Raw genomic sequence first — 23,998 nt, forward strand, 5'->3', positions numbered from 1 at the left:
GGGTGCCACGCTGACATCCCTATGGCCAAAGTCCCCTCTGTAATCCTATATCCAGACTTTTTATCCAGTCCTTAGATACGGTATTTTCTTAAACCTCTGGTCCCTTAAAAACAACAGCAACATTTTTTTTTATTAGAGATTTTGAAACCTATACAAATTAGATCAAATACTATTAATAAATTTTGTGTACCCATCTTTCAGATTTAATGATTGTTAACATAGTTCAGGCTTGTTTCCTCTATACTCTTATCTACTTTTTCCCTCTCAGGTATTATTTTGAAGGAAACCCCAGTCATCATCTCATTTCAACATAAATTTAATAGGTAAGGGCTCTCTCTTGTTTTTTTTTCAACATAACTACATTGCCATTTTCCTACTTAGAGACTTTTACTGGCCAAGTTTTTCATGAAAGAATCTTGGATATCTTTATGGTAGAAAGGCCAGAGATGCAAGGAACATAAACAGACTGAGGACTCAAAGATCTTAGATTAATAACTATAGTATCATGAACAAAAATGAGGAGTTTAAGCAAGAGAATAATTTGAGTGAAATGGTTAGGTTTGATTTGATACCTGTGAGTTACATGGTAGGGCTGGGATATGCAGAGGCAGATGTCCAGGGATGGACATGGTCGATAAATGAAGGACACATGGATCTTAAATCAATATAGTCTTTTAGGTTGATCATTAATTCCCTTTCCTCTTTTATTTTTTAAATTCTGGCATTATCCTTTCTGTGTTCCAGCCTCCATCTCTCTATTGCCACTCCTCTTCATTCCAAAACATTTTCTGGTATACTTTGTAACCTTATTTTTATGTACCATTAATTATGTTTATTTCAGTTCATTATGTTAGAAAGCTTATTTTCTTCGTAAAAATAATTTTGCCCTTCTAACAATACTTAGAGTCAGGGATGACTTGGTGATGAATATTTAAATGAAATAGTTAGGATCAATTTTGATTTTATAATGATTTTAGCTTAAAATATTTTTCAAAGTAAAAGCATAAAATAGTATCGTAGACAAAATTTTACTCACCAAAGGAACATATAAATAAATGCAACTGATTGTGAAATTAAGTCCAAAATGCCCATAAATTAATGACTTTAATTCTTTAAAAAAATTCTTAGCTTTCAAAATACCCCTTCCTATTTCACTTTTGAAAATAGTATAAACAATTTAGCTTATAGGCCTAAGCAGACCTCCTAGTATTCTTTCTGATACATGAGTGTCATCACATTAATGCTATTTTGAGTTATGTGTATTCATTAAGAGCAAAAATCATGCTCATGTTAGCACCTGATTTAAGCCTGCAGGAGACTTTCATGTTAGAATTATAAATTCTAAAAATTAGAGATTTGTTTAGAAAGTGGAGATATAATGGCTAGGACCTACTTCATCTTTATGACACACTCACAGTTATTAGCGATGGGATCCATGCTGTTAACCTTGGACACTGTTTGAATGTTTTGTGATAATTTATAGGGTTGATTACTCCAGCCTCAAGTGGAACCTTAGGAAGACAAGCAGCAAACGGTATCTTTGTGACGGTCCCTGGAGCAGCATTTCAGTTTGAGGCTCTGAGTTATGTGGGTCTCAACCTCTTACCCTCCCCTAGCCTTTCCTGTAGCTCATCGTCATCATCATCATCTGTTCAGATAATACCTTTTCAGAAATCACAGGTCCCTGGGGAGGAGAGAACTGGGAGAGTCTTGTTATAAGCACACTCACTGCAAACCTTTCACCTTGCTGTCAAGGTGACAAATGTTTGTCCTTAAGGGAACACTGGAGGTTAAATCATCAGCGTTTCTCTCACTTCTCACTTTCCCATTCTACCCAAGCTCTTAGCCAAATTTATAGCAAAAAGAATCTCAGAAAATTAGGCTATTCATAACCTGTATGGATCTTTTTCAGAGATATGCTTTGTGCAAGCTCAGAGTACTGACTACATTCCATATTTGGGGTCTAAGTAATTAGCATTTGCTAAAAGTCATTATATAAGTATATTTTCATTTCAAGGCTTATTCAGAAGGAAGAGATTTGGGAAAGAAACATTTAAATTTTGAGAGAGAGTATTGGGAACTTTGCAAATATAATTGTTGCCCTGATTTCTTCATCTCTTTTTTGGCTCATTCCATTTTATTCCTCATTTAGCAGTGAGAATGATCTTGAAAGATGTAAATTGATCATGTCATTTTCCTCCTTAAAATCCTTCAATGTTTGTTGGAATAAAGACCAAAATCCATCATATATGGCCTACAAGGTCCCTGGCCTTACTTTTCAGCTTCATCCCATGCCACCTTCTTCACCCACAAGGCAGCTGCTATGTGGACATACTTGCAGTTTCTCCAGTTCACTCATTCAACAAATACTTCATTGAGCTCCTACTTTGTAGTGAGGCTACAAAAATATACAAAACAGACAAAAACTCGTGGAGCCTACATTCTAGTGAGGGACTATAACAATTAAAATATATAGATTTTTAAACCGAATTATATATGCATATATATATTTGAGCTATGTATTATATATTCTATAGAGAAAAATGAAGCAGGAAAGGGAGGAAGATAGGGAAGAAGCTAGAGGGATTTAGATTTTTTAAAAAGGTGGTAGGTAACTGTCTCACTTAGAATGTTTGAGCAGAGACCTGAAGCAGTGAGTGACCATGAGGTTATTTGAGGAAATAGTGTTCCAAATAGAGAGAACCCAAAATGCAAGGTACTGAGGCAGGAGAAAGGCCAGAACAAGATGAGTGGTAGAGATAAATTCGGGTATGTAACAAGGGGCCAGATTATATAGTTAGGGCCTTGTGGGCCATTGAAAGACCTTTGGGTTTAAATCTGAATAAAGTGGTATAGTACTCAGCTTGAGCTGTCATAACAAAATGCCACAGATTGGGTAACTTATACAACAGAAATTTATTTCTCATAGTTCTGGAGACTGAAAAGTCCAAGAACATGATGCCAGGTGATTTGGTTCTTGGTAAGAAATCTCTTCTTTTTGGATGGTGGCCTTTTTGCTGTATCCTCACATGGGAGAGAGATTGAGAGATAGGAGGAGAGAGATGATAACATATCTGGTGTCTCTCCCTTTTCTATAATAAAGGCACCAGTCCTTTGCATTAGGAACACATCCTTATGGCCTCATTTAACCTAAACTACCTCCTAAAGGCCCTGTCTACAAATACAGTCACACTGGGGGTTAGGGCACCAACCTGTGAATTTGGGGGAAGTACAGTTTCATCCACAGCAGACAGAAGACATTTGAGAGTTCTGAGCAGAGCAGTAGGGTGATCTCACTCAATGACCACTCCATTGAAAAGGGACCATGGTATTAAGGGCCGGAGGAGGGCAACAGTTAGGAAACGGTTGCAGTAGTTGAGCCAGGGGATGATAGGGGCTCGAACCCTTTTACATCTATTTTCTCGGGCAAACACCACACTTCTGTGAGGCAGACACAGTATTGTGAGACTCAAGTTTTTGAATGAGACTGATTCTGGAATCAGGCTGCCTGGGTTTGTATGCCTTCACTGTGCCTCCGATTGCTGGAACTAGCAATGTGCCAACCTTGTGTGGTGTCGTGTGGGTTAAATGAAATATTCTTTGTTTAGTACAATGGCACATTAGTAAAGAATAAATATTAGCTGTCGTTAGTTTTATAATTTAATGGATACTGAAATTGAGTCAAAGAAAGTCAATTGGCTTGTCCAGACTTATCTAGCTAGTCATGAGAAGAACCACAGCCAGCATGAATTGTGTCTTTTTGGGATCTACAGATAGATAAATAAGTTCATAACAAATTTAGCTTTTTGGTTCCTCGAAGTAGTCCAAAAGTTTGAATCTCCTTTGAATTATTAAGTTATTCCTTCCCTAGAAATTGCTTAATTTATTTCTGTTGTTTTCTCAACAGTTTGCTGTTTACCATTTTCATTAGGAATGAAAGTACTAATTCTGGGACAGCTAAATGATGAATTGAAGGAGGTATCTGCTCCCCAACAGGATTTTGCTTGTTTCTGCCCAGCCTCCACTTTTGCGTACCTTCCTGAGTAGTTCACAGGCTCCTATAGGAAGGCACGGCCAGAGTCTGTGCAGGCTTTTGGCATTGTTTTCTCAGTGAGTTCGATCACTGATGAACTTGATGTTAATGCCTGGCAGAATTTTAGAATAGGCTAGAGGGGTTGTGAAAAAGCCTTATGATTAGTTCTCGGTTGCCTTTTATTTCAAGTGGCACCTTGATGTCTCCTTGCTAGGGCACATGGGCATTTTTGGGTCCCCTGCAGAGGAGCTATACTTACTGTTCATTTATCTAGAAACCTCCTTTTTTCCATCCTATACAATTATTTCCTAGTCACGTTGGTATGGCCCGCTGTGAGACTTCAGGAGTTAGCAGCTTCCTCGGGGGCTAATCCTCAGCAAACTATTGATTAACTCCAGGGTGCCAGGTTCTGGGTATTTTTATTTCACCATCCTTTCTAAACAAGGACCTTAGCATGTGACCTCCCCTTCCTCCTCTTCCGCAGCATCTCTCTGAATTTCCCTTCCTGCAGTTCTAGCAGTTCCTGCCTGCTGCCTGGACTGTTAAGAGTGCTCTTGCATCATATTTTGAATGATCTCTCTTTGTGGTAAAGATTGGTGTCTAACTCTACTGGATTTGACCTTTACTCTGTAATATGAATTTAAAGACTTTGGAAAATCTCTTTTCTCTCTGAAGGACACCTTGAATCTCTTTCAAGACTCTTGTCCCTCTAGGAACTCAAATAGACCTGACTGTCAAAACCAAATAATAACTTTAATGCTATAAACTACGTTCACCCCACCCTGGGTGATAAGCCAAATGGCTTAGCCTGGATGCATAGGCTACAAAGAATAGTTTTACATTTGAACTAAAAAATATAGTTTAATATGCTCATAATATTTGTGACAGGTTTTTGATTTCACAAGCAAAATTGCTTTAGCAACCTTTAATTCATCCTGGGTAATAAATTATAACTTATTAGGAGCAAGAAAGTGTGGTGAAGAGAGTTAGAGGATAAAATACTGAAAATTGAAAGCAAGGAAAGAGACAACACCATCATTAAATATGAATATCTTATTGATAGGTCTCGTTACGTAGGGACACATAGCCTTACCCACTTCACTAACATCCAAGAGGACCACTATATTATATGGCAGAGAGTTTTAATATATAATTTTGCTTGTCAGCTATCAAGAAATGATTAAATTTAGTGAAGCCTACTTTTTTAAAACAAGGTAGAAAAATAATGATATGTGCATGAATGACTCGTATTTAAAATACTTGGAATTAAAATGACCTGGTATCTTAAAAGGATCTTCTGGCAATCTAAGAAAATTAGCTTATGTAGGAAATGTTATTCTCCAATGATCCTAGATAAATCAAGGTTTTTTTCTTGAATATATATTTTAAGGAAATAAAGAAATTTAAGTCGTCTTTTAGAAACCATTCAGTGCAATCTGGTAGAAAATTTAAAAATTTATCTATTTAAAAAGTATTTACTGTGTGCCTGGAACTAAGCTAGACACTGGGAATAGAGTGCCGAAGAAGCCAGGCATCATCCTTGCCCACGTGGAGTTGACATTCAAATAGGTAGATGGAGTACATATAAAATACTTACAAAACACTTAAATATTATGAGGGAAATAAGCAAATCGATAACCAGAAATTGTTCAGTTTAGTCCAGTTCTTTTCCCAGCTACTTCCCATTTTTCCTCCTGTTCTAGGATAATTTTTGTTTTTTCAGAGAACCTCAGCCTTTAAGTGTTTTGCTTAAATCCTCTGTATTAGGTTGTTTAATACAGGACAAATCATGGGAGTTATTGACAGTAGATCAACCTACAGGCAGTGATGTACATAATACTTTAACAGAGGTCATGTTAGACTTAGCTAGATGGACATTGTTTTAATAACAGTGTAATAATAACTAGCTTAGAAGAGATATTTGTGTACTTAACAAATGGTGTCAATCATTTGCACTTAATTTTACTTTCCTTTGTACCTAAAGCAGGTACTCATTGCAGAGAAGTGTAGATGCAGTTATTTTTTTGCTGTATAAAATTGATACTAATGTTTAAAGGAGATGTATACAGTAAAGAATGACAACGTTAATTAGTAACTGGTTTTAAAATTGCCTTTTGATAAGATAAAGGAAAATACCTTTCGGAAAATCATGTGAATGACTCTTTATTTCTTTTAGGCCAAGTAATATATTCTGTAATGCGATTTTTTTTTTTTTTTGGTTAGATGAACAGAGTAGAGATTAAAGACGACCACAGAGATAACAGCCTGCTTCGAGGCTGACTGAAGCAAGTGTTAGAAATGCAGATGAGGTATATTGACTAAAGACTATACAAATTTGAAGTGAATATGCCAATGGCCTGCACGCAGCGTTCTGCACATACGAAGTTTCAGGGAGTTAAATTATTCATTTTATTGTGTGAACGAGTCCAGGAGTCGGGAAAAAGGTTTCCTTTACATTTAAACGGTTTCTTCCCCTTCTTCCTCTTATCTGCACTTGACAAGCAAAATGAACTTCGTTTTGTAAGTTTTATTCCAGCAAATGAATGACTTACATCTCTGTATGAAAAAAATTTTTCACCTAGGAAGTAACAATATAAAATAACAGAAACTACAATTTTTTTTTTTCCTCACTCTTGTTGTAACGAAAGTCACTAAAGACAAGTGAACGTGAAGGTTGCTATTTGATCGTCATTGCCACCAACCTCAAATACTTCTCAAGCACCTGCATGTGTACTATTCTCTGCTGGGTAAGAAGATGTAAAAAAATAAGGCATTCCTTCTATAATCTTATAATTAAGAGTCCTGAAATTTTAAAAACAATATGTATTTTAAAGCAGTTACATTTTAAGGGGCATGTCACAATTCCTGGAATTGTTTCTGCTTTCATTTTGCCTCATTTTGCATTTTGGTCTCAATGGCTGGCTGACCTTGCTACAGGCCACCATGTCGTTGGTACCTAGAGGTTGATACTAGTATTGAAAGAAACACCTGTATTTGGTGAACTCGGATCACTTCAGGGCACACAAAGAGGTTTTGTATATGTCTAGGAGGAAAACATGACCACTTAACCCTCATTTTAAGTTGAAGAAGCTATGAACAAGATATGTATGTATGTATGTAATTTATTTAGTTGCTTACTTATTACTTACTCTGCTGAGATTTAGAACTACTGAAATTTTGACTCAGTCCATGCAAACATATAGGTTTAAAATATCTTTCTTTTGGCTCCTAGAACAAAGAGCTTAAGTGTCCAACAGACCTGGATTAGAATCCCGTTTCCATCCATCCCTTATAAACTACATGACTCTGGCGACTAAGTTAACATCTTTTGATTTACATTTCTCTAAATGTAAAATGGGAATAATAATAATAATAACTACTCCAGGGGGTTGTTGTGAAATTGTATATGAAACAGTGGGCCTGGTACATTGTAGGAACTCAGTGTGTGTCTCCCTTACTTTTCACCGGAGCTGTAGCGTGTCTGATAGACTATCCTACCACTGCTATATTCTCATTTAATTATATAGAATCAATTAAGAAGCTGCAGAGCTTCTTAAATTCATTTGAGGGTTGATGTAACTTTGTTCCAGTTCTAGTTGACTTTGTAGTTAGAGATTTGGGGCAAAATCTTGAGATGTACTACCTTTAATTGGCAGACTGATATATGGAGAAAAGTATTAGATCTGGAGTCAGAAGATATTGGTTCATTTTCTGACTCTATATGTACTAATTTTAGGACTGTAGATAAGTCATCTAACGTATCTCGCCTCTTTTTACTCCTCTGTACTGTGGAGAAAATGATAACAATACTTCATTTATCTAACCTCACTGGATTACTGTGAGAATCGGATGAGACAATGTGTGTGATATGCTTTGTAAAAAATAAATGTTCTTAAAAGTTGAGTAAGTTATTACCATCTGCAGTTTATCATTATCAAATATATCACGTGCCTTTCTCCCCACTGGAAGGCATAATTATGTTATGAAATATTAAGATTGATTATTTCCACAGCAAAGGATATAACTTTTTGCGATCCCTTTTTGGTAAACTAAACCTACTAATTTGATAATGTAATTCAGATATTGTTTATACCATTATAAAAGTGTTAAACACATGTAACAATATCCTATAACACAAGATTCTTTCTGCCATAGATATTTATAGCTTTAAAATTTACATAATATGTGAGCATCTGCTGCATTTCTAGGGTTCTTGACTGGTTACCACGGTGGATTTTAAGCTAGCACAGAATAACTCTTTGTCTTTCTATCATTCGGTTTCAAATGTGCCATTTTCCTCCATTAGAAACTTAAGGTATGATTCACTTACAGTAAAATCCATTCCTGTTAGCATGCAGTCCTGCAAGTTTTGATGAATGCTTGTATGCAATCATGAATTACCACTGTGATCAGGTCGCAGAACATTCCAGCACCCTTGAGCCTTCCCTGTGCCCCTTGGAAGCATTGCCTGCCCCCACCCTCTCAGCCCCTGGTAACTGCTGTTTGCTGTCCCTATAAGTTTGACTTTCCCAGAACACTGCATATGATAAGTCATACATTATTGTAGTGTTTTGAGTTTGACAAATGTGATGTTGTTGCTAATGTACTATTTTTAAACACCATTTTTTAATTTGGAAACAAAAATATTATTGCATTTATATTCAAAGAGAAATTTCCAAAGTTGCATTTTTGGAGCATGCTTTTTATTTACTGAGAAACAGTAGTTCATGTTTTTGGTTCATGTATCTATAGATAGGTTCAGAGTACCTAAATATTCTAAGCCTTAGCCTGTACATACCCATTTAGAAATTCCTCTCTGTGTGGACTGTATATTTAAAAAAATAAAGTTGAATTATCTTTAAGAATGTATGAAAAGATATTTGCTCACAGGTTTTCAGTTCAGAGGTTTTTTTTAAAAAAAATAAAATAAACAAGCAAACGAAACAGAACAAACTGATGGTTGTCAGATGCGGGGAGGGGCTGGGGTTCTGAGTGGAAAAGGCAAAGAGATTAAAAAGTACAAATTGGCAGTTAGAAAATAGTCATGGGGATGAAAAGCACAGCATAGAGAATACAGTCAATAATATTGTAATAACTGTGGATAGTGTCAGGTGGGTACGAGACTTATCGGGGGGATCACTGCGTAAGTTATGTAAATGTCTAACTACTCTCCTGTACACCTGAAACTAATAAAATATCGAATGTCAACTCTAATCGAAATATTAAATAAATAAATAAAAAGATTCCAAAATGAAAAAAATTAAATAACTCAAGCCCAGTGTTATGGAATGAATCGTGCCCCGCCTCCCCAATTTATGTATTGAAATCCAGCATGACTGTAGTTGAAGTTAGGGCCTTTAAAGAGGAAATTAAGGTTAAATGAAGTCATAACGGTGGGGCCCTAATCCTATAGGACTGGTGTCCTTATAAGAAGAGGAAGAGACACCAGGGGTATGTGCCCACACAGAGGAAAGGTTATGTGAGGTCACAGCGAGACGCAGTTCTCTGCAACCCAAGGAGAGAGGCCTCTGCAGAAACCAGCCCTGCTGGCAAATTGATCGCAGTCTTCTAGGCTCCGAAATGTAGAAAGTAAATTTCTATTATTTAAGTCATCCAGTCTGTGATGTTTTGTTATGCCAACCTGAGCAGAATGATATACCCTAAATGTAAGAATTCATAGTGGTATAGGGATTTCTACATAGCTGCAGAATTACACAGTACCGCATAATGTGCTAAAAATTCTTGCACACTTTAAGTTCTACACTGTGAGGCATGCAATAGAAATTAATAGCATTAAACCTGGCATCCCACAGTAAGGCTCAAAGTGGTGACTCAAAGTAGGCATTGAGAGATAATCAAGCATTAGAAAAGCTGGGAGGTGCAGGAGGGCTGTTATTCCTTCAAAGCTGAGAGCTATGGGATGCTTCAGAGAAGAAAAAATTGACTAAAATCTACCATCCTGTAGTGTGCACCAGTCAACTTTAAGGAATATAGATATTTTTTTTATCCCCCTTGATAAGAAGCTGAGAAGTAGACAATTGTTGACCTTGGTTCTGAAGTTAGACAATGTAATCAAGCCCCAGGCTCTTTCCATCTCTCTGCTCTGCTCCACTTAGCTGTTGGTCTTTTATCCTCATACTTTGTTGCCTCATCGTAACAAAATGGCTGCTGCAGCTTCAGGCACTCGGTCCTTGTTCGAGGTAGGATGGAAGGGGAAAGGCATTGCTAAGAAGCTTTCCTCTCATCCTTGTCCTTATAATAAGTAAGAACAAGCATTCCCAAGAGGTTTGAGCACACTTTCTCATTGGCCAGAACTTGATCCCAAGGTTACTGCTAGCTGTAATGAAAGGAGAAAAGTCAAGTATCTATCAAAGGGAACAGAATTTGATGTAGACCCACGCTTCTCGCCCTTTCCTTTATGCCACACGTAAGAAATGATAACATTGATTGTACATGCTGGCGGTAAACAGAATGTTCCTGCGACCCCAGGCCCTGTCCTTCTGGCCTGAGGGTTAAGGGGGATAAATATCTTGGCTAGCTGTGGTACCTTTGAGACTCACATTAGTTGGAAATGACTAGACTGATCACGAGTCATATCGTAGAGTGGATGTACTATTGCCCCAAAGAAAACAGGGTTCTGGTAGCATATACGAAGATGGGAATGGCCGTTAGACAATTAATAGAGTCTGGCACAGTAGCTGTTTACCTCAATAAATTATTTTGATCTTGGAATATGTTATATTTGGGTTTGAATAAACATCTATTATTCTCAGCAGCCACTTTTTCCCCTGTTATACACTGTGAAACAGGCTTGGAGCTGAAGAGTCGACTTCTTTTTTCAGGTAAACTTTCAGCCGCGCTTGTGGTCGTCTGACTTCTGCATACAATGAGTCATCTGATAGTTTGTAAGGGAAAAATGATGGGCAGGGAAGGGTCCGTCACCAAAGTGAATGGGTTTATATATGAGAGGCCAGAGTTGCATCGTAGACTCATAAGGAAGGATCCTAGGAACTAGGCACTGAGCATATCAGCCATAGTTGGCTTCTTACACATCAAACTTCCAAGGGTCTGGCAAATCATTAGGCCTCCAGGATATTTGATCAGGATGGGTCCTGGGAGTTGTCTGTTGCAAAGAGTGGAGATCAGGTAGGAGCTGCTTCAGCACTGAGTTTTAGGGGTTGACAGGGCTTTAACTCAGCAAAGCACTAGTGAAGAGCTTATGGATAAGGATGGGAAATTCTAACTTTTCTATACTCCAAAATAAATAGATGGAGTGTCTAAGGTAGAAACAGGAGATTAGTTTGTACATTAGGGATTTAGTGAGTCTTAAAAATAAAATTTCTTCTAGAGCAAGAGTTCCTTAGCCTGGAGGCTTGGAATTCTAGTAGGTTCTGAAAATGTATATTCAAAATTTATTCTATTATTGTATATGGATTTTTCTAGAGAGAAAGTCCATGGCTTTCACCTAATTTTCAAAGATTCAGGACAGAGAATCTATTGAATGCTTAGATAACCCAGACTGGGAGCAGTTTTCCAGGTCTCATTAGAGTTATTTTAAGAGAGCCGCAGCTTCAGATTGTTATATGGCCTGATAATCTATTTAAACAGTAATTTTTCTTTGATATATAAGGTACTTTACAGTAGGTACAGTACATGGCATAATTGGCTTTATGGAAACAATATGCTTTTGTTTTGAATATTTTCTCCAAAATATTCATCAGTTCTGAGTCTATGAAATTCAGTTTTTCTCTTGAGGAAGATATAATATGTTGCATGGGATGACCAAAGTTATGCACTGTTTTTTGTAAGTGATATTGCAAAGGAGCCATAAGACTCTTCCTTCTACCTCCAAGATTGCACAGAGCTAAGGGTAAAGTAGTATGATAGTCAAATGCTTTACATTTACTGGTCCATCCTTAATTTGAATACCCAAGGTTTTTGAATATTTACCTGGTTTAAGCTTTTAATCATAGCACAATAGTGATAGATGATTGATTAGATAGACAGACAGACAGATAGATTGATAGATATAGGGCGATCAAAAGGAACTATATTTCTCTATTATAAAACAATTCTCAATCCTTCGTTGCCTTCAAAGTTACTCCTCTCCTTTAGATGTGTGTGTTTACATAATTTCCCCCCTGTGGATGAAGCTGACAGCATTTTCCAAATTGATTTTCTATCTGTAATATTCCAACCATATCTCAGACCTCATTAAATCCCTTTTCATCATTTCTCTGACTTCATTATTTATGGCAGCATCTCAAAATTTAGTTTTCTCAGTAAATTTCATTATTGTGGTTACCAATTCATTATAAAATGATCAGAGGAGTGGGAGGGAGGGAAGAGATATTGACATATGAGGACAAAGTGAAAGATTAAGACTCTTTGCCCTGGAAAGTAGAAATCTATCAAATCATGAAAGGCATGGGTAAGAGGAATATGGACCAAGATGGTAGATTTGGAAATAGAAAAATGAAAGGACATTCTTGAAATTCCTTTGAATTAAGAAGTAGAGCTACTTAACAGGGACAGAAAAGTAATTTTTCAAGCTTTGGGTGAGTTTATTACAAGACCACAGGAAAAGATCTTGTCTTTTGTTCGTATTTGGCTTCTCTCCTTCTATCCGAGTCTTGCCTCTATTTCTGTAATTAAGTCATCCATCATCATATCCTCTAGAAGATGAACCAAGCCAGATGGTGATCGTAATTTTGAGTGGCAGGATGGGATGGAGCATAGAGGAATGGGAGGATTGACAGAGCACCAAAGATTACTAGGGGACCAGTAGCCAGTGTTAAGTGAGGAGGGTGGAATAGAGCAGGTCTTTACAAGCTGGAGACTAATATCATTGGCTGTTAGAGTAGCTTATGATCTCTAAGAAACACACTGACTGATCATAGCTTAGGGGCTGTCACATAGATGCTCCTCTCTGACTCCTTACTCAGCAAGCAAGTTTTAGCTGCTCCAAGTCTTGGGGCCAATTAATGTTTGCAATTTCATTCCTTTCATTGATAGCTTCATTTTTTTCTTTGTTCTTTTTTGGATCTTTTTCTAATTGTTAACCTTCTTTACACTTTTAGATATAAGTATGTATTCTCTAAATGTTAACATGCATTTTATGCAGTCTTTATTACATGCTAGTTCATTTCTATTTCTCTTCTTCTTCTTTTTCTTCCCCTTCCCCCCTTCCCCTCTCCTCCCCTCCCCCTTGTCTTTCTCCTTTTTTTAAATTTTTTCAACATCTGCAGAGCCAGACCCTTAAACGTTGTATGTGTGTGGAGATCTGGAGCTCTATTAACAGTTGGTCCATTCATAGCTCTGTCATCATATATGAACTACAATAAGTCTTTTGGGACCTGAAGCTTAGCCTACTTTTTTTGGTTCTTTGGAACCAAAATACTTGTGGAAAAATTCCACACAAGTCTAAGATTAGGGTTCTGCTCCCTGGAAAGAGAGCTCAAGTGCTGAAATTCTGCGCCTATATCCTTAGTTCTATTTCAATTTGTATCACAGTGCTTTGCATCTAATAGGTATCCAATAAATGTTTCAATAAGTATTTATCATATTAGAGACTCAATAAATAGCTCAAGATCCTGCTTTCCATCCGATATTTCTACTACAGCTTAGAAACCAGAATAGGGTTGAATGTGAGCCTCCCTAGCATTCTATTTAGAACTTGACTCTGCTCTTAATCAAGGTCACCAGTGACCTCCATCTTGCCAAAGCCTGTCGTGGTTTCTCTGTCCTTGTCTTGCTGAAACACTTAGCAGTACTGGATGTAAGTGATCACTCCCTCCTTACAACATGTTTTCCTCTTTATTTCCATGATGCCGCCTTCTCCTGGGGTTTCCATCTACTTCACCAGCTGCTCTTTCTGTTTCCTATGTGGGTTCTCTGCTCTGCTTAACTTCTAAATCTCTGATACCAAATCGATATCTTCAGTTCTAATTTTCTCCCAAATGCCTGACTCATATACCAAATGCCTATTTGATATCTCATCTTGGATCTCTAACAGGCATCTCAAGCTTGCCATATGCAAAATAGAGGTCTTGATCCCCCATCTTTAAACTGCTTCTCCCTCAGTCTTTCTCATTTCAGTGAATGGCTCTGCTTATTACTTGAATTACAAGATTGTTTCTTGATTTTTCTCTTTCTACCATATCCCCTTCCCTGTATCTAATTCATCATCAAATCCTATTGAATCTGGCTCCTAAATATATCTTGAGTTCATCAACCTCTCTTCATCTTCATTGTCACTAACAAATCCAAGATGCCATCAACGCTTGCCTGTTATGCTGTAATTATTCCCTAATTGGTTCCTCTGCTTCTGCTCTGATGTTCCTAAAATTCTGACTTCACACACCAACTAAAGTAAACTTTTTAGAATATAAGCCTCACATTTTGGCGCCATACTCCTCAACTCTTTCCTGGTTTTCAAACTTCTGGTGTCTTCTGTGACCCTTAAGATAAAATCTAGATTCCTTATCCCAGCCAGTAAGGTCCTTTTATCTTGCCCTGCCTTCTTCCTTGGCCCCGTCTTAAAGCAGACTTCATACTCAGCACACTTAAGCAACACAAATGCACCAAGTCTATTTTTTCCTCATTGCCTTTGCACTAGTCCACTTTTTCTGGAACATACTTGCTTTAGGTCTTCACTGGATTGCTTCCTTGTCACTCAGGTGTCAGCTGAAATGGCACCTCCTCAGTGACCCTTCCTGAGTACCTCCCCAGTGCTTTCTATTACATCAACCTGTTTTATTTTCCTCAGAGCCATTATCATTATCAAATGTTATCTTGTTCATTTATCTATTGTGTCAATACTCACTAAAGTGTAAACTCTGAGAGAGGTGGGTCCTTATCTACCTCTTTCACTCCAATATCCTTGCTGTTTATCTAGTGCTTGGCACCTAGTATGTGCTAAATAGCTGTAGAATAAATTAATCATTTTCTAGGACTCAGCTAGAACAAAAGCCTAGGGACTTAGGAGTCTGATCAATTAGTGGTCCGTGAGACATATTCACATGCAAGGTTTCACTGTTTCTACCTTGGCTATTTTCTCTCTCCCTTCTTTTCTCCTTCTTTAGGATGGACTGGTCTTTTGTTTCCATCTCTAAACAGCCTTTACAAAGCCACGTTTTCTATTTCTTGCCTTTTTATATTACCCAGAGGGCCTTTTCTGAAGAAGAGTAATTCCAGCATGCTGTGGTCCATAAGGCTGTTTCTTATTATATCAAATTAAAGGACTTCCTGATCACTGGTCCAAGACCTGTCTACTTTTCTTATACCAAATGTTCCACTGTTATTACAACAATGTCATCTCATATAGATTCTCCTTTGGAGTTCCTGGTTTTCTTGAATCTTAATTTGTCTTCTCTACTTTTGTGATAAAGAATCTTTTCAATACTTCTCTTGCTATATCTTTAACCAGAAAGATAACGAAATATCTGAGCTATAATGGATGCCATACATTCAGTATATGTGTGCGTTTGTGTGTGTATAAGTGTATGTAACTATTGCCATTTTCACATGGCTTTTTTTCTATCCTAATTGATATTTCATTGCCAAAATAAATATGAAATTGTAGGACACTCATTTATATAAAGAGATTTATCTATTTGTTTCAGTATAGAGTAGAATGTTTTTTTAATTGAGGTTCCAGTAGAAGGTTCGCACTCATTCAGAGGCATTTGCTCATGTACGTACATATTGACATACTTCCAGAAATCTCTAGGTGCTCCTATGAGTTACTGTGTTCTGATTACATGACGTTGCAGAAAATAACAATGCTCTATCGATAACACTTTGAACACTTATGACATTATATTCATCTGCACTGCCTGAAGAGCTAACCATGCCTCACCACTCCACCTCTTAAACTCTGATCCCCAGAGTCTCTGCCCAAAACAAATAACTTCTTTTGTTATTACTCTATCCTGGTTTTCTCCTTTTTCGGCTTTAGTTTCCACTCTTGTTTTGTATTGTTAAATCGTACTCCAGAGAATTCTCAAAGCTGTTTCTTCTCTCCTCTTTTGAAGCTGCCTCAGATCTACTCCCCATACGATGACTGTGCACTTGGCTATCCTGCCGCAGTCTTTTATTTGCTCTTGAACGACCCACAGACTTTTGTTTCGACATTGCTTCAGCATGAGTGGACTGTCCATACAGAAGGACTTCTGTTGAATGAGCTCACTCTGTGTCCTGAAGTTCAGGAGTAGTGTTAATGAGAGGCCCCATTAAGCAGGGTGTGAAGGAAAGGTCAAGCTAATGGCTGAAAATCCTAGGTTGCTGAGCAAATTCTTGCTGGTGTAAACTAGAATGTAGCCATGTTTTCTTCAAGCTAAAGGTTGTATTCCTACAACAAAGATGGTAATATTACCTGTAGTCAATTGTGTATATTTTGGGGGTTGTGTTTCGAAAGCAGACCTATCTTATCTTGAAATTCCTGGATGACTTTAGTGTTGCTTGTAGTTGTTAAGTTGGGAGAAATTCCCAGATGTCTGAAAACTTCTCTGACATTATTTTAGTTGACAAATAATGTGCAAGTGGCCCTGTTTTTAAATGAGCATTATTTAATCCACATTAAACCATCTTTTAGTTCTTACGTCAGCCTTAACTTTATTAAAGTCAAAAGTAATGTTTAGGGAGGGTAAAAATCATAAATATGATTTATAAATACTTTAAAAAACAACAGAGCTCCTAGTTGAATAGAAATCTCACTTAGAATTGTCTTTGAAAGAAAAACTTCTGGGATTGAAGGTAAACTGCTTTTAGGAAAGAAATCAAATATTATGGAATTTGAAAATCTAATTTGGCATATATTAGATTAATGCCCTGTAAAACCTTAAAGTCTGAATTCAGTTTACAGAGTGTTTGACTTAATTCTCTTGTTTCTTTTTTCTTTTTTTCTGTTATTTATGTTTAAATCTTAGTAACTTTGCCTTTTATAGATTTAAACATTTAGTACTGAATTTCTAAAGTTTCAGTTCCCTCCCTGCCTTTTCTCTGAACTTTCGAAGAGGTAGTACACAGGAATCTGTGTGTGTGTGTGTGTGTGTGTGTGTGTGTGTGTGTGTGTGTGCGTGTGTGTGTGTGTGTGTAATCTCCCAATTTCACCAATGTGCATATTTTTTGCTTGCAAATAAGTTGCGATTTAAAATTTTGGTACATAAAGAGCAAGATTGATAAAGGCCTTTTTATATATTCACATCCTAATATGTTTTTATATTCTAAAAACATGCTGCAGCTGATTGAACTAAATTTGATTTAGACTTGTGCCACACAACTATAATTCCTTCAAACACATGTCAATATGCGGTATGTTTAAGATGATGTCAGCAACAATTCGTTCTTTATTTAGAATAATGTAATCTAAAACTATCAGCCTTTTCTACTTTCATGAGCTTTTGGCTTTCTTACCATAATGCATGAAATAATACGTTTTATTTACAGCTTTTGGTAAAATGTCTATCACTGGAGGAAAAAAACTTATTTAAATATGCTCCTTCCATTTAAATAAGTTTTTCTAGTAGTATTTATGTGTGTTTCAATACTCTAAGCCCTTTAAATCACTTCAGTTTAATTAGTTACCTTTTTATTTAAAAGTTAATCAAATGATCCCCCTTTGTGGTCAAGAATTGGACTAAATAGGGTGATTAAGCTGGGAAACAAAATATCCAATGATATCAGTCTAGTTACCTTATTAGTGCTCTTCAGAGAGACATGAATAAGCAACCTGTTGAATAGTTGAGCTGAGTCAGAGAGAAGGAATAATTAATATTGGAAGGATGCAAAGGGGAAAAAACCTTGTAGACTGACCTATAATGAGAACAATCCACATTTATTTGTGAAACGAATCGCTCTGCTTATTACGCGCATGCATTATGAAAAGTGCTGTGGGGAAGGTAGAATTTAATCGGATGAAGAACCTTCCCTGAATGAACTTCTACTTTTAAAAGGGAGAGGTGTACATGTAAATATATGACATACAAGATAGGAGAAACCATGTGCGTTAACAGGGAGGTATGCAACAGAGCGAAGGTGACAGTAGTAACATGGAGTGAGAACTCAGATTTAAGAGGAAGATGGAAATGATCAGGGAGGGCTTCATAGAAGAAGTAGAGATGTTGTTCACAGACCAATACGTCCTTTTAACATTTCCGATAGCTAACCAAAGTCTGTACATGTCTAATAAGGCATGGGTTTTGAAAAAGATAGATTATTTGTTTTATACTCATATGAATAAGAATATGATCCTATGGATAAGAAAAGTGACTTAGAAGGACAATTTCCTTGAATCTTCCCCAGGTCTTCCACATTTCCATTTGTTCATATGGTTTGTATTTATTGTGTGTGTACATGGTAGACACTGTAAGATCTCTAAATAGATATTTTGCTAAAGTTAAGGCTACAGACTTTTGTCTTGGTGTCCTCACATAAACACTGATCTGGTATAATTGGCCTTTATAATTTGTGATTTAAAGTATTTGTACTGCTTGAAAATTTTTCATGGCAAGCCGCCTCACATCTTTGGCCATCCGTGCGCATGAACCACTTTGCTATGGAAAGGAAGACAGGGAGAATGCGAAACGAGGCCTGTCGTTCTGTCGTTCACGTGTAGCACTGATAGATACAACATTTAATGAGGTAAGGTGTTGAAATAAAGACTTAAATCAGTTTTTCATTCATGTTAAAACCGTGAATTATGAGAATTAAAATCTAGGCCTGACCTTGGCCTGTCCCTAAAGTCAGTAGAATTGGCCTTACATATTAAGTTCAAGAAAATTTACAGTCATTCTGATTAGATCTCCTGACATAATACTGAGTAATACTGCCTGTTTAGGTGCCAGAATTAATTGCGTTCATTGAGGTAGATCTTCTATGGGTCTTTGAAATAATTTACCTAAATTATACATAATTTTTAAGTGTGATTTTCACTGTGTTTATACTTTGAAATTGGAGTTTGGAGCCATCAAGCCTACTCTGAAAGCAATAGAGAACTGAATTTTTAAAAAGTGTGCTTGGTAATTGCTCTTCCTAATAGGTTTCAGTATAGAGTTAGTTGTACATACTGCATTGCTTTTCCCTAAAAACAGGCTTCTCACATTTCCTGTTCAGATTATATTTACTATGGACTCGTATGGACTTCAATTAGTACTTAATTATAAGTTATACCTATATCGGCTTTCCAAATTCAGCACTTGAATGGGATAAGTAGCAACTTATCATGAGCAATTTTAGTTAGCCTTTTTCTTCATGTTAGAAATAGCTCTGTGTGTCATCCACTCATTCATTCAATGTTTATTCACCTCTGTGTTCTCTGCACCAGCACAGTATCTTAGGGAACAAGGTAGGCACCCTTTCTGCTTTTATGGAGGTTACAGACTGGAAAGCAAATATTAAGCAACTGATTATGTGGTAAATATTAACCAAAAAATATAGGGCGTGAAGAGAAAATGTACCATCTCAGTGAGTCTCTTTTCCTCCATTTATAAGCTGTGAGATCGTGCATGCATTTATCTGTGACTCATTTTTCACATCTGTAAATGGAGTTAATAGGTTTGTTGTGAAAAACTAAACAAAAAAAATGCATGTAAAAAGTTGGACGCGGTACAAACCTCACAGCGCCATCTAGTAGTTATCACCTGTTAGATTTTCTGCAGGGGGCGGGTCAGGGAAGCCTTCTCTGGGCTGTTGACTTTTAAGCTGAAACCTGAATAACAGTAGGAACTTGCTTAGTGGAGAACATTTATAAGAGTGAGCATCATGTTCAAAGGCCCTTCGGCAGGATTGCCCACGATGTTTTCAAAGAACTGAAAGAAGGCCATCGTGTCTGGAGCTCAGGAAACGAAGAGGAGAATGGCTGGAGATGGGGCTGAGGTGGGCGGGGGTAGCCAGATCAGGCAGGGTCTCGTGGGCCTTGTTAAGGAGGATTTAGGGCTTTATTCTAAGGGCAACAGGAATACTTTCCACAAGGGAATGACATAATTAGATTTGAGTTTTAGAAAGATAGTTCTGGCTTTAGTGTTGAGAATGATTCGAAATCTTTCATCAAGAATTGAAGGTCTGGCTCATCTCCAAAGGGACCTTTTGGAGAAAATATTGGTGGTATTTTTGCTAGTAACACTTTCTTGGGTGTTGGTCTCTGGGAAAACAGTTAGTGACATAATTTACATTGTCAATTTCTAATTCTTCAGTAAATCTGGGGATCATAGGTATGCGAGTTTGTATATGTATGAGCATGTATGTGTCTACATCCATACACAAATACATATAAGCACACTGTGAATGTATGTGTGTGTATGTGTGCCCATATGTATATACATATATAAATACACACACGTATGTATGTGTATGCACTCACAGGCATACATACACACATACATTTATATTCTATCTCCCAACAGGAGGAGGACCCAACATATTTTTCTCTCCTATTTTTTGTCTCTGACCATTCAATCTCAATGTTTTTTGAGTTATGGCATATATGTTTAAGAAATGAGGGAGAGAAAATATATTTACCAATGCCTTTAATCTATAAGGTATAATGACATATCATGATGATTACTCTTCATGTGAGTTTGGAAACGTATTACATTATGCATAACAACTTCGTAATATAAATTCCAAAATTTCAGAAATTGTAGATAGAGAGAATCCTGTGTTGTTCTTTGTGTCATGATGAACGCAGCAGTTATGTGCATATACAAGAATAGATCACACTGAGCATCCCCTGAGCTCCGTTTGCAGACAAGTCATATCTCCACCATGACAAAATTCCCACAAGATTTTGAATTATTAATGTCTTGGAATCTGCGGGATTCAGCAGATTTGTTCAGTGTTATTGATGGCAGCAAACTTTCTCTCTTTTATTTCTGAGACACATAATGAAATAGGGAGTCCCTGAAATAACCACAGTTAGTGTTTAGGCTAATGCTGTAGGGGCCGGTGGGCTTTTGCCTTAACATATATAAATATGATTTTTCTCGCTCACAGCACATCGCATGGTAGATAGAGGGAGGAATGAATTGGCACTGATTGTTGAACACTCCCAGCCTTCTCAGTGCAGTACACCCTGTGAGGGCAAGATGCTCTAATTACACTTACTTCACATAATGAGAGTTTTTAATGACAATTACTGATTAGAGTTTGGGATACTTGGGGACCTTAGAGAAGATGTATTGACTTTCACAAGAGAGGACTTGGTGATCTGCTTTTAGTATTGCTTAGTCCTTAACTATTACCAGAGCTACTCAGTGAAATCCAGCTCCTCAGCCCCAAATGCTTCAGTGGACTACTAACTGAGGGGCCAAGGTGTACTTTCTTTCTCAACTCAAATTAGGTCAAAGAGCTCAACAACTCTCTTTGCTTTTAGCAGTGTTTTTACTTTATGCTTTTTTATTTTCCTTGGTGATGGTTACACAGGCTGTTTTGGGTAACAAGAATAACCCATAGTTCCGACTGCTCTTTTTAGAGACATTGATTTGCACAGTCACAAATGGATACCTGACATTGTTTTCCTCTTAACACATTTCCAGTGTTCAAATTTGGGGGGTGCCCGTATTTAAAAGCTCTGTTATACATTATATAAATATGTATATGAGAATTGTACTAAGGACATGAGTTTATATGGTCTACATGTCCTTTTTTGAACAAAACAAAAATTGTCTTTATAAGATAAGATGACATATTATGTGTATGTCATCATTTTGTAAACAATTAGAAATTTCATTTGAGTCACACATCAGCATTTAATTAGCAGGGCGATTGTGCCCTTTCTGGCTTCAGTCTCTATTTCTCTCCTTAAAGAAAATAGACCAAGGTTTATTTGTCTGTTTTTTTTCCCCTTTCAAGTTGCTCTGAGCATTAGTTATCCTAAAGCCTCTCTTGCTTTTATATTCTGTCTTTACAACCATTTATTTCCTTTTTTTTTTTTTTGCATTTGAATTTTCTCTATGTCTGCTAAATCTGAGGTTAGAATTAAAAACAAAAAGTACTTGCAATGCAGGCAAGCTTAAATTCAGTATATTTAAATAACTTATAAGTAATATAACTGGTAAAGTTGAAAAGAAAAATGGCTTATGTTTTCTTTACTCCTGCTCAGAACCTTACCAGGTCTAAGATTCTGATTTAAATACCTATCTTTTACATATTCTGTATCTTGGCCCAAAACTCCCCAATGACTAGCATACCTCAAGCCCTTAATAACTATTAGCTTTAGGAACACTACAATTAGCAATCGAAACCATAAAACAATATAATTGCCTTTGCCAATTTCAGTACAGCTTCTTGTGAACAGGTATATTTATAACCAAAAATCCCATTTCCATTCATGTGCTCATTTATTCATTTAGTGATCACACACATTTGTTGATTGATTATTCTGGGTAAAGTATAAAAATGAATAAAAATTGTCCTTCAAATAGCAGACTCTAGGATATCTTCACAAATTTTACTACTAAAAAACTATACTCAAACACTCATACTTTAGTAATATCATATACTATTACATATTCATTATCATAATCCCTAAAAAATATGTTTTGAGTTTCCATAGGTTGCATTCAACTAACATTTATTGCATTTATTAAGTAGATAACTGTGCTAAGTGCTTTCACATCTCTTATCTCACAAATTCTAACAGCTGACTGTGCAAGAAGGGTCATCTGCATTTAATAGCTGAGGACACTGAGGATCACAGAGGCTAAGTGATTTGCCCAGAGTCTCAAAGCCTGGAGGCCAACTGCCCAGGCTTCCTAATTCCAAATGTGCAGTTTGTGTATCTGTACAGCTGCCATCCCTCCCTTCCCCACTGTTATATTAGAAGCTGATCCCCTGACCTTAGCCATAAAGACACAGATTGGACTAAGGCGACTGAAGTTCTTTCTGGGATGTTGGTCTACCAGTTGTCTTGGCACTACTCACCACTTTTAAAAGAGTTACTAGATCTCATTAAGAGTATATGTTCAAAACTAAAGCACAGCAGTGGTTTGTGAGAATGTCTATATGATTCGGGAAAATGAAATTAGATCAAAATTGTTCTATGCACTAACACTTTTTTTCTGTTTTCATTTAAAGAACAGAGCCTATCAGTTACTTTGGCATCAGACTTTAAGAGAATTGAAATTATAGCCCAATTATTTCAAGTTCCACAGTCCTGGTCAGCCAAAAAGGCTGTGGTTGGCCCACTGACTCTCAGATCTATGCTGGGAGCCAGATCCCCTGTTTGAAAACAAAGGCCCAACACTGTGCTCTTGGCCTGAGCTTTTTCCAAAATAACATAAAGTATTTAATAGAGAAGTCACAGATTCCTATCTGAGGAGTTTTGGTGGAAATTGCCAATTACAAAAGCAGAACTAAAATTACCTAGCTCATCACCAGAACCCTTCAAAGGAAAAGCCCGTTAACTTTGCAAATGTTTCAGGCTTGTGTTTCTCTAAGTATTGCTGCTGTTTATGATAAATCAAATAGTTAAAAACCAATCAATGTATTAGAGAGTCCCAAAGATAAAAAAAGTCACTTTTTGTGTTTAACTGAAAGTATCAGCTTTTCTTTAATTATCTGTTATCAAGTCTGAGTTATTTTTTTTTCTAAATAGCAACTGAATTCATATATGCCAAAGGAGGCACAAATACCCAGTTTTAAACATCGTTTTACAAACATTTATTGAACACTTACAGATATGAACAAGACAAAATCAAAAGTAACATCCAACCCATGTGACCTTGGACATGTAACTCGATCTCTCTTATAAGATGGTAATAATGTCTACCTCATAAGGCTGCTGTGAGGATTAAATGACACAGTGTATGTAAAGTGCCTAGTCTTGAAAAAGAAGGAGCTATTATTTTATCAGTATTTCTACTACTAAAGTTAAGCGATTTGTAGAAAATCACAAAGAATTACTGAAAGGGTCAGAAATAGAATCTAAATCTCTCTCTCTGATTCTCTCACAAACATACATTTGTT

The 23,998-nt window shown here is 36.8% G+C and overlaps 1 protein-coding gene across 3 annotated transcripts in view; it reads left to right on the forward strand.

Moving 5' to 3' along the window:
* SLC10A7 (solute carrier family 10 member 7) overlaps window positions 1-23,998 on the forward strand; it is a 199,204-nt gene that overhangs the window by 84,937 nt on the left and 90,269 nt on the right. The window contains exon 6 of one of the 3 annotated variants that reach the window (XM_025042888.1): window positions 269-324. The exons of the other annotated variants lie outside the window; for them this stretch is intronic. Coding sequence (XP_024898656.1) covers window positions 269-280 — 12 coding nt within the window. The 3' untranslated portion in view covers window positions 281-324. Of the gene's footprint in view, window positions 1-268; window positions 325-23,998 lie in introns of those variants that run through there. 3 annotated transcript variants of the gene reach the window in all.

This window comes from Pteropus alecto, unplaced genomic scaffold, assembly GCF_000325575.1.
Source record: "Pteropus alecto unplaced genomic scaffold, ASM32557v1 scaffold50, whole genome shotgun sequence".
In the NCBI taxonomy this organism is placed as follows: Eukaryota; Metazoa; Chordata; class Mammalia; order Chiroptera; family Pteropodidae; genus Pteropus; species Pteropus alecto.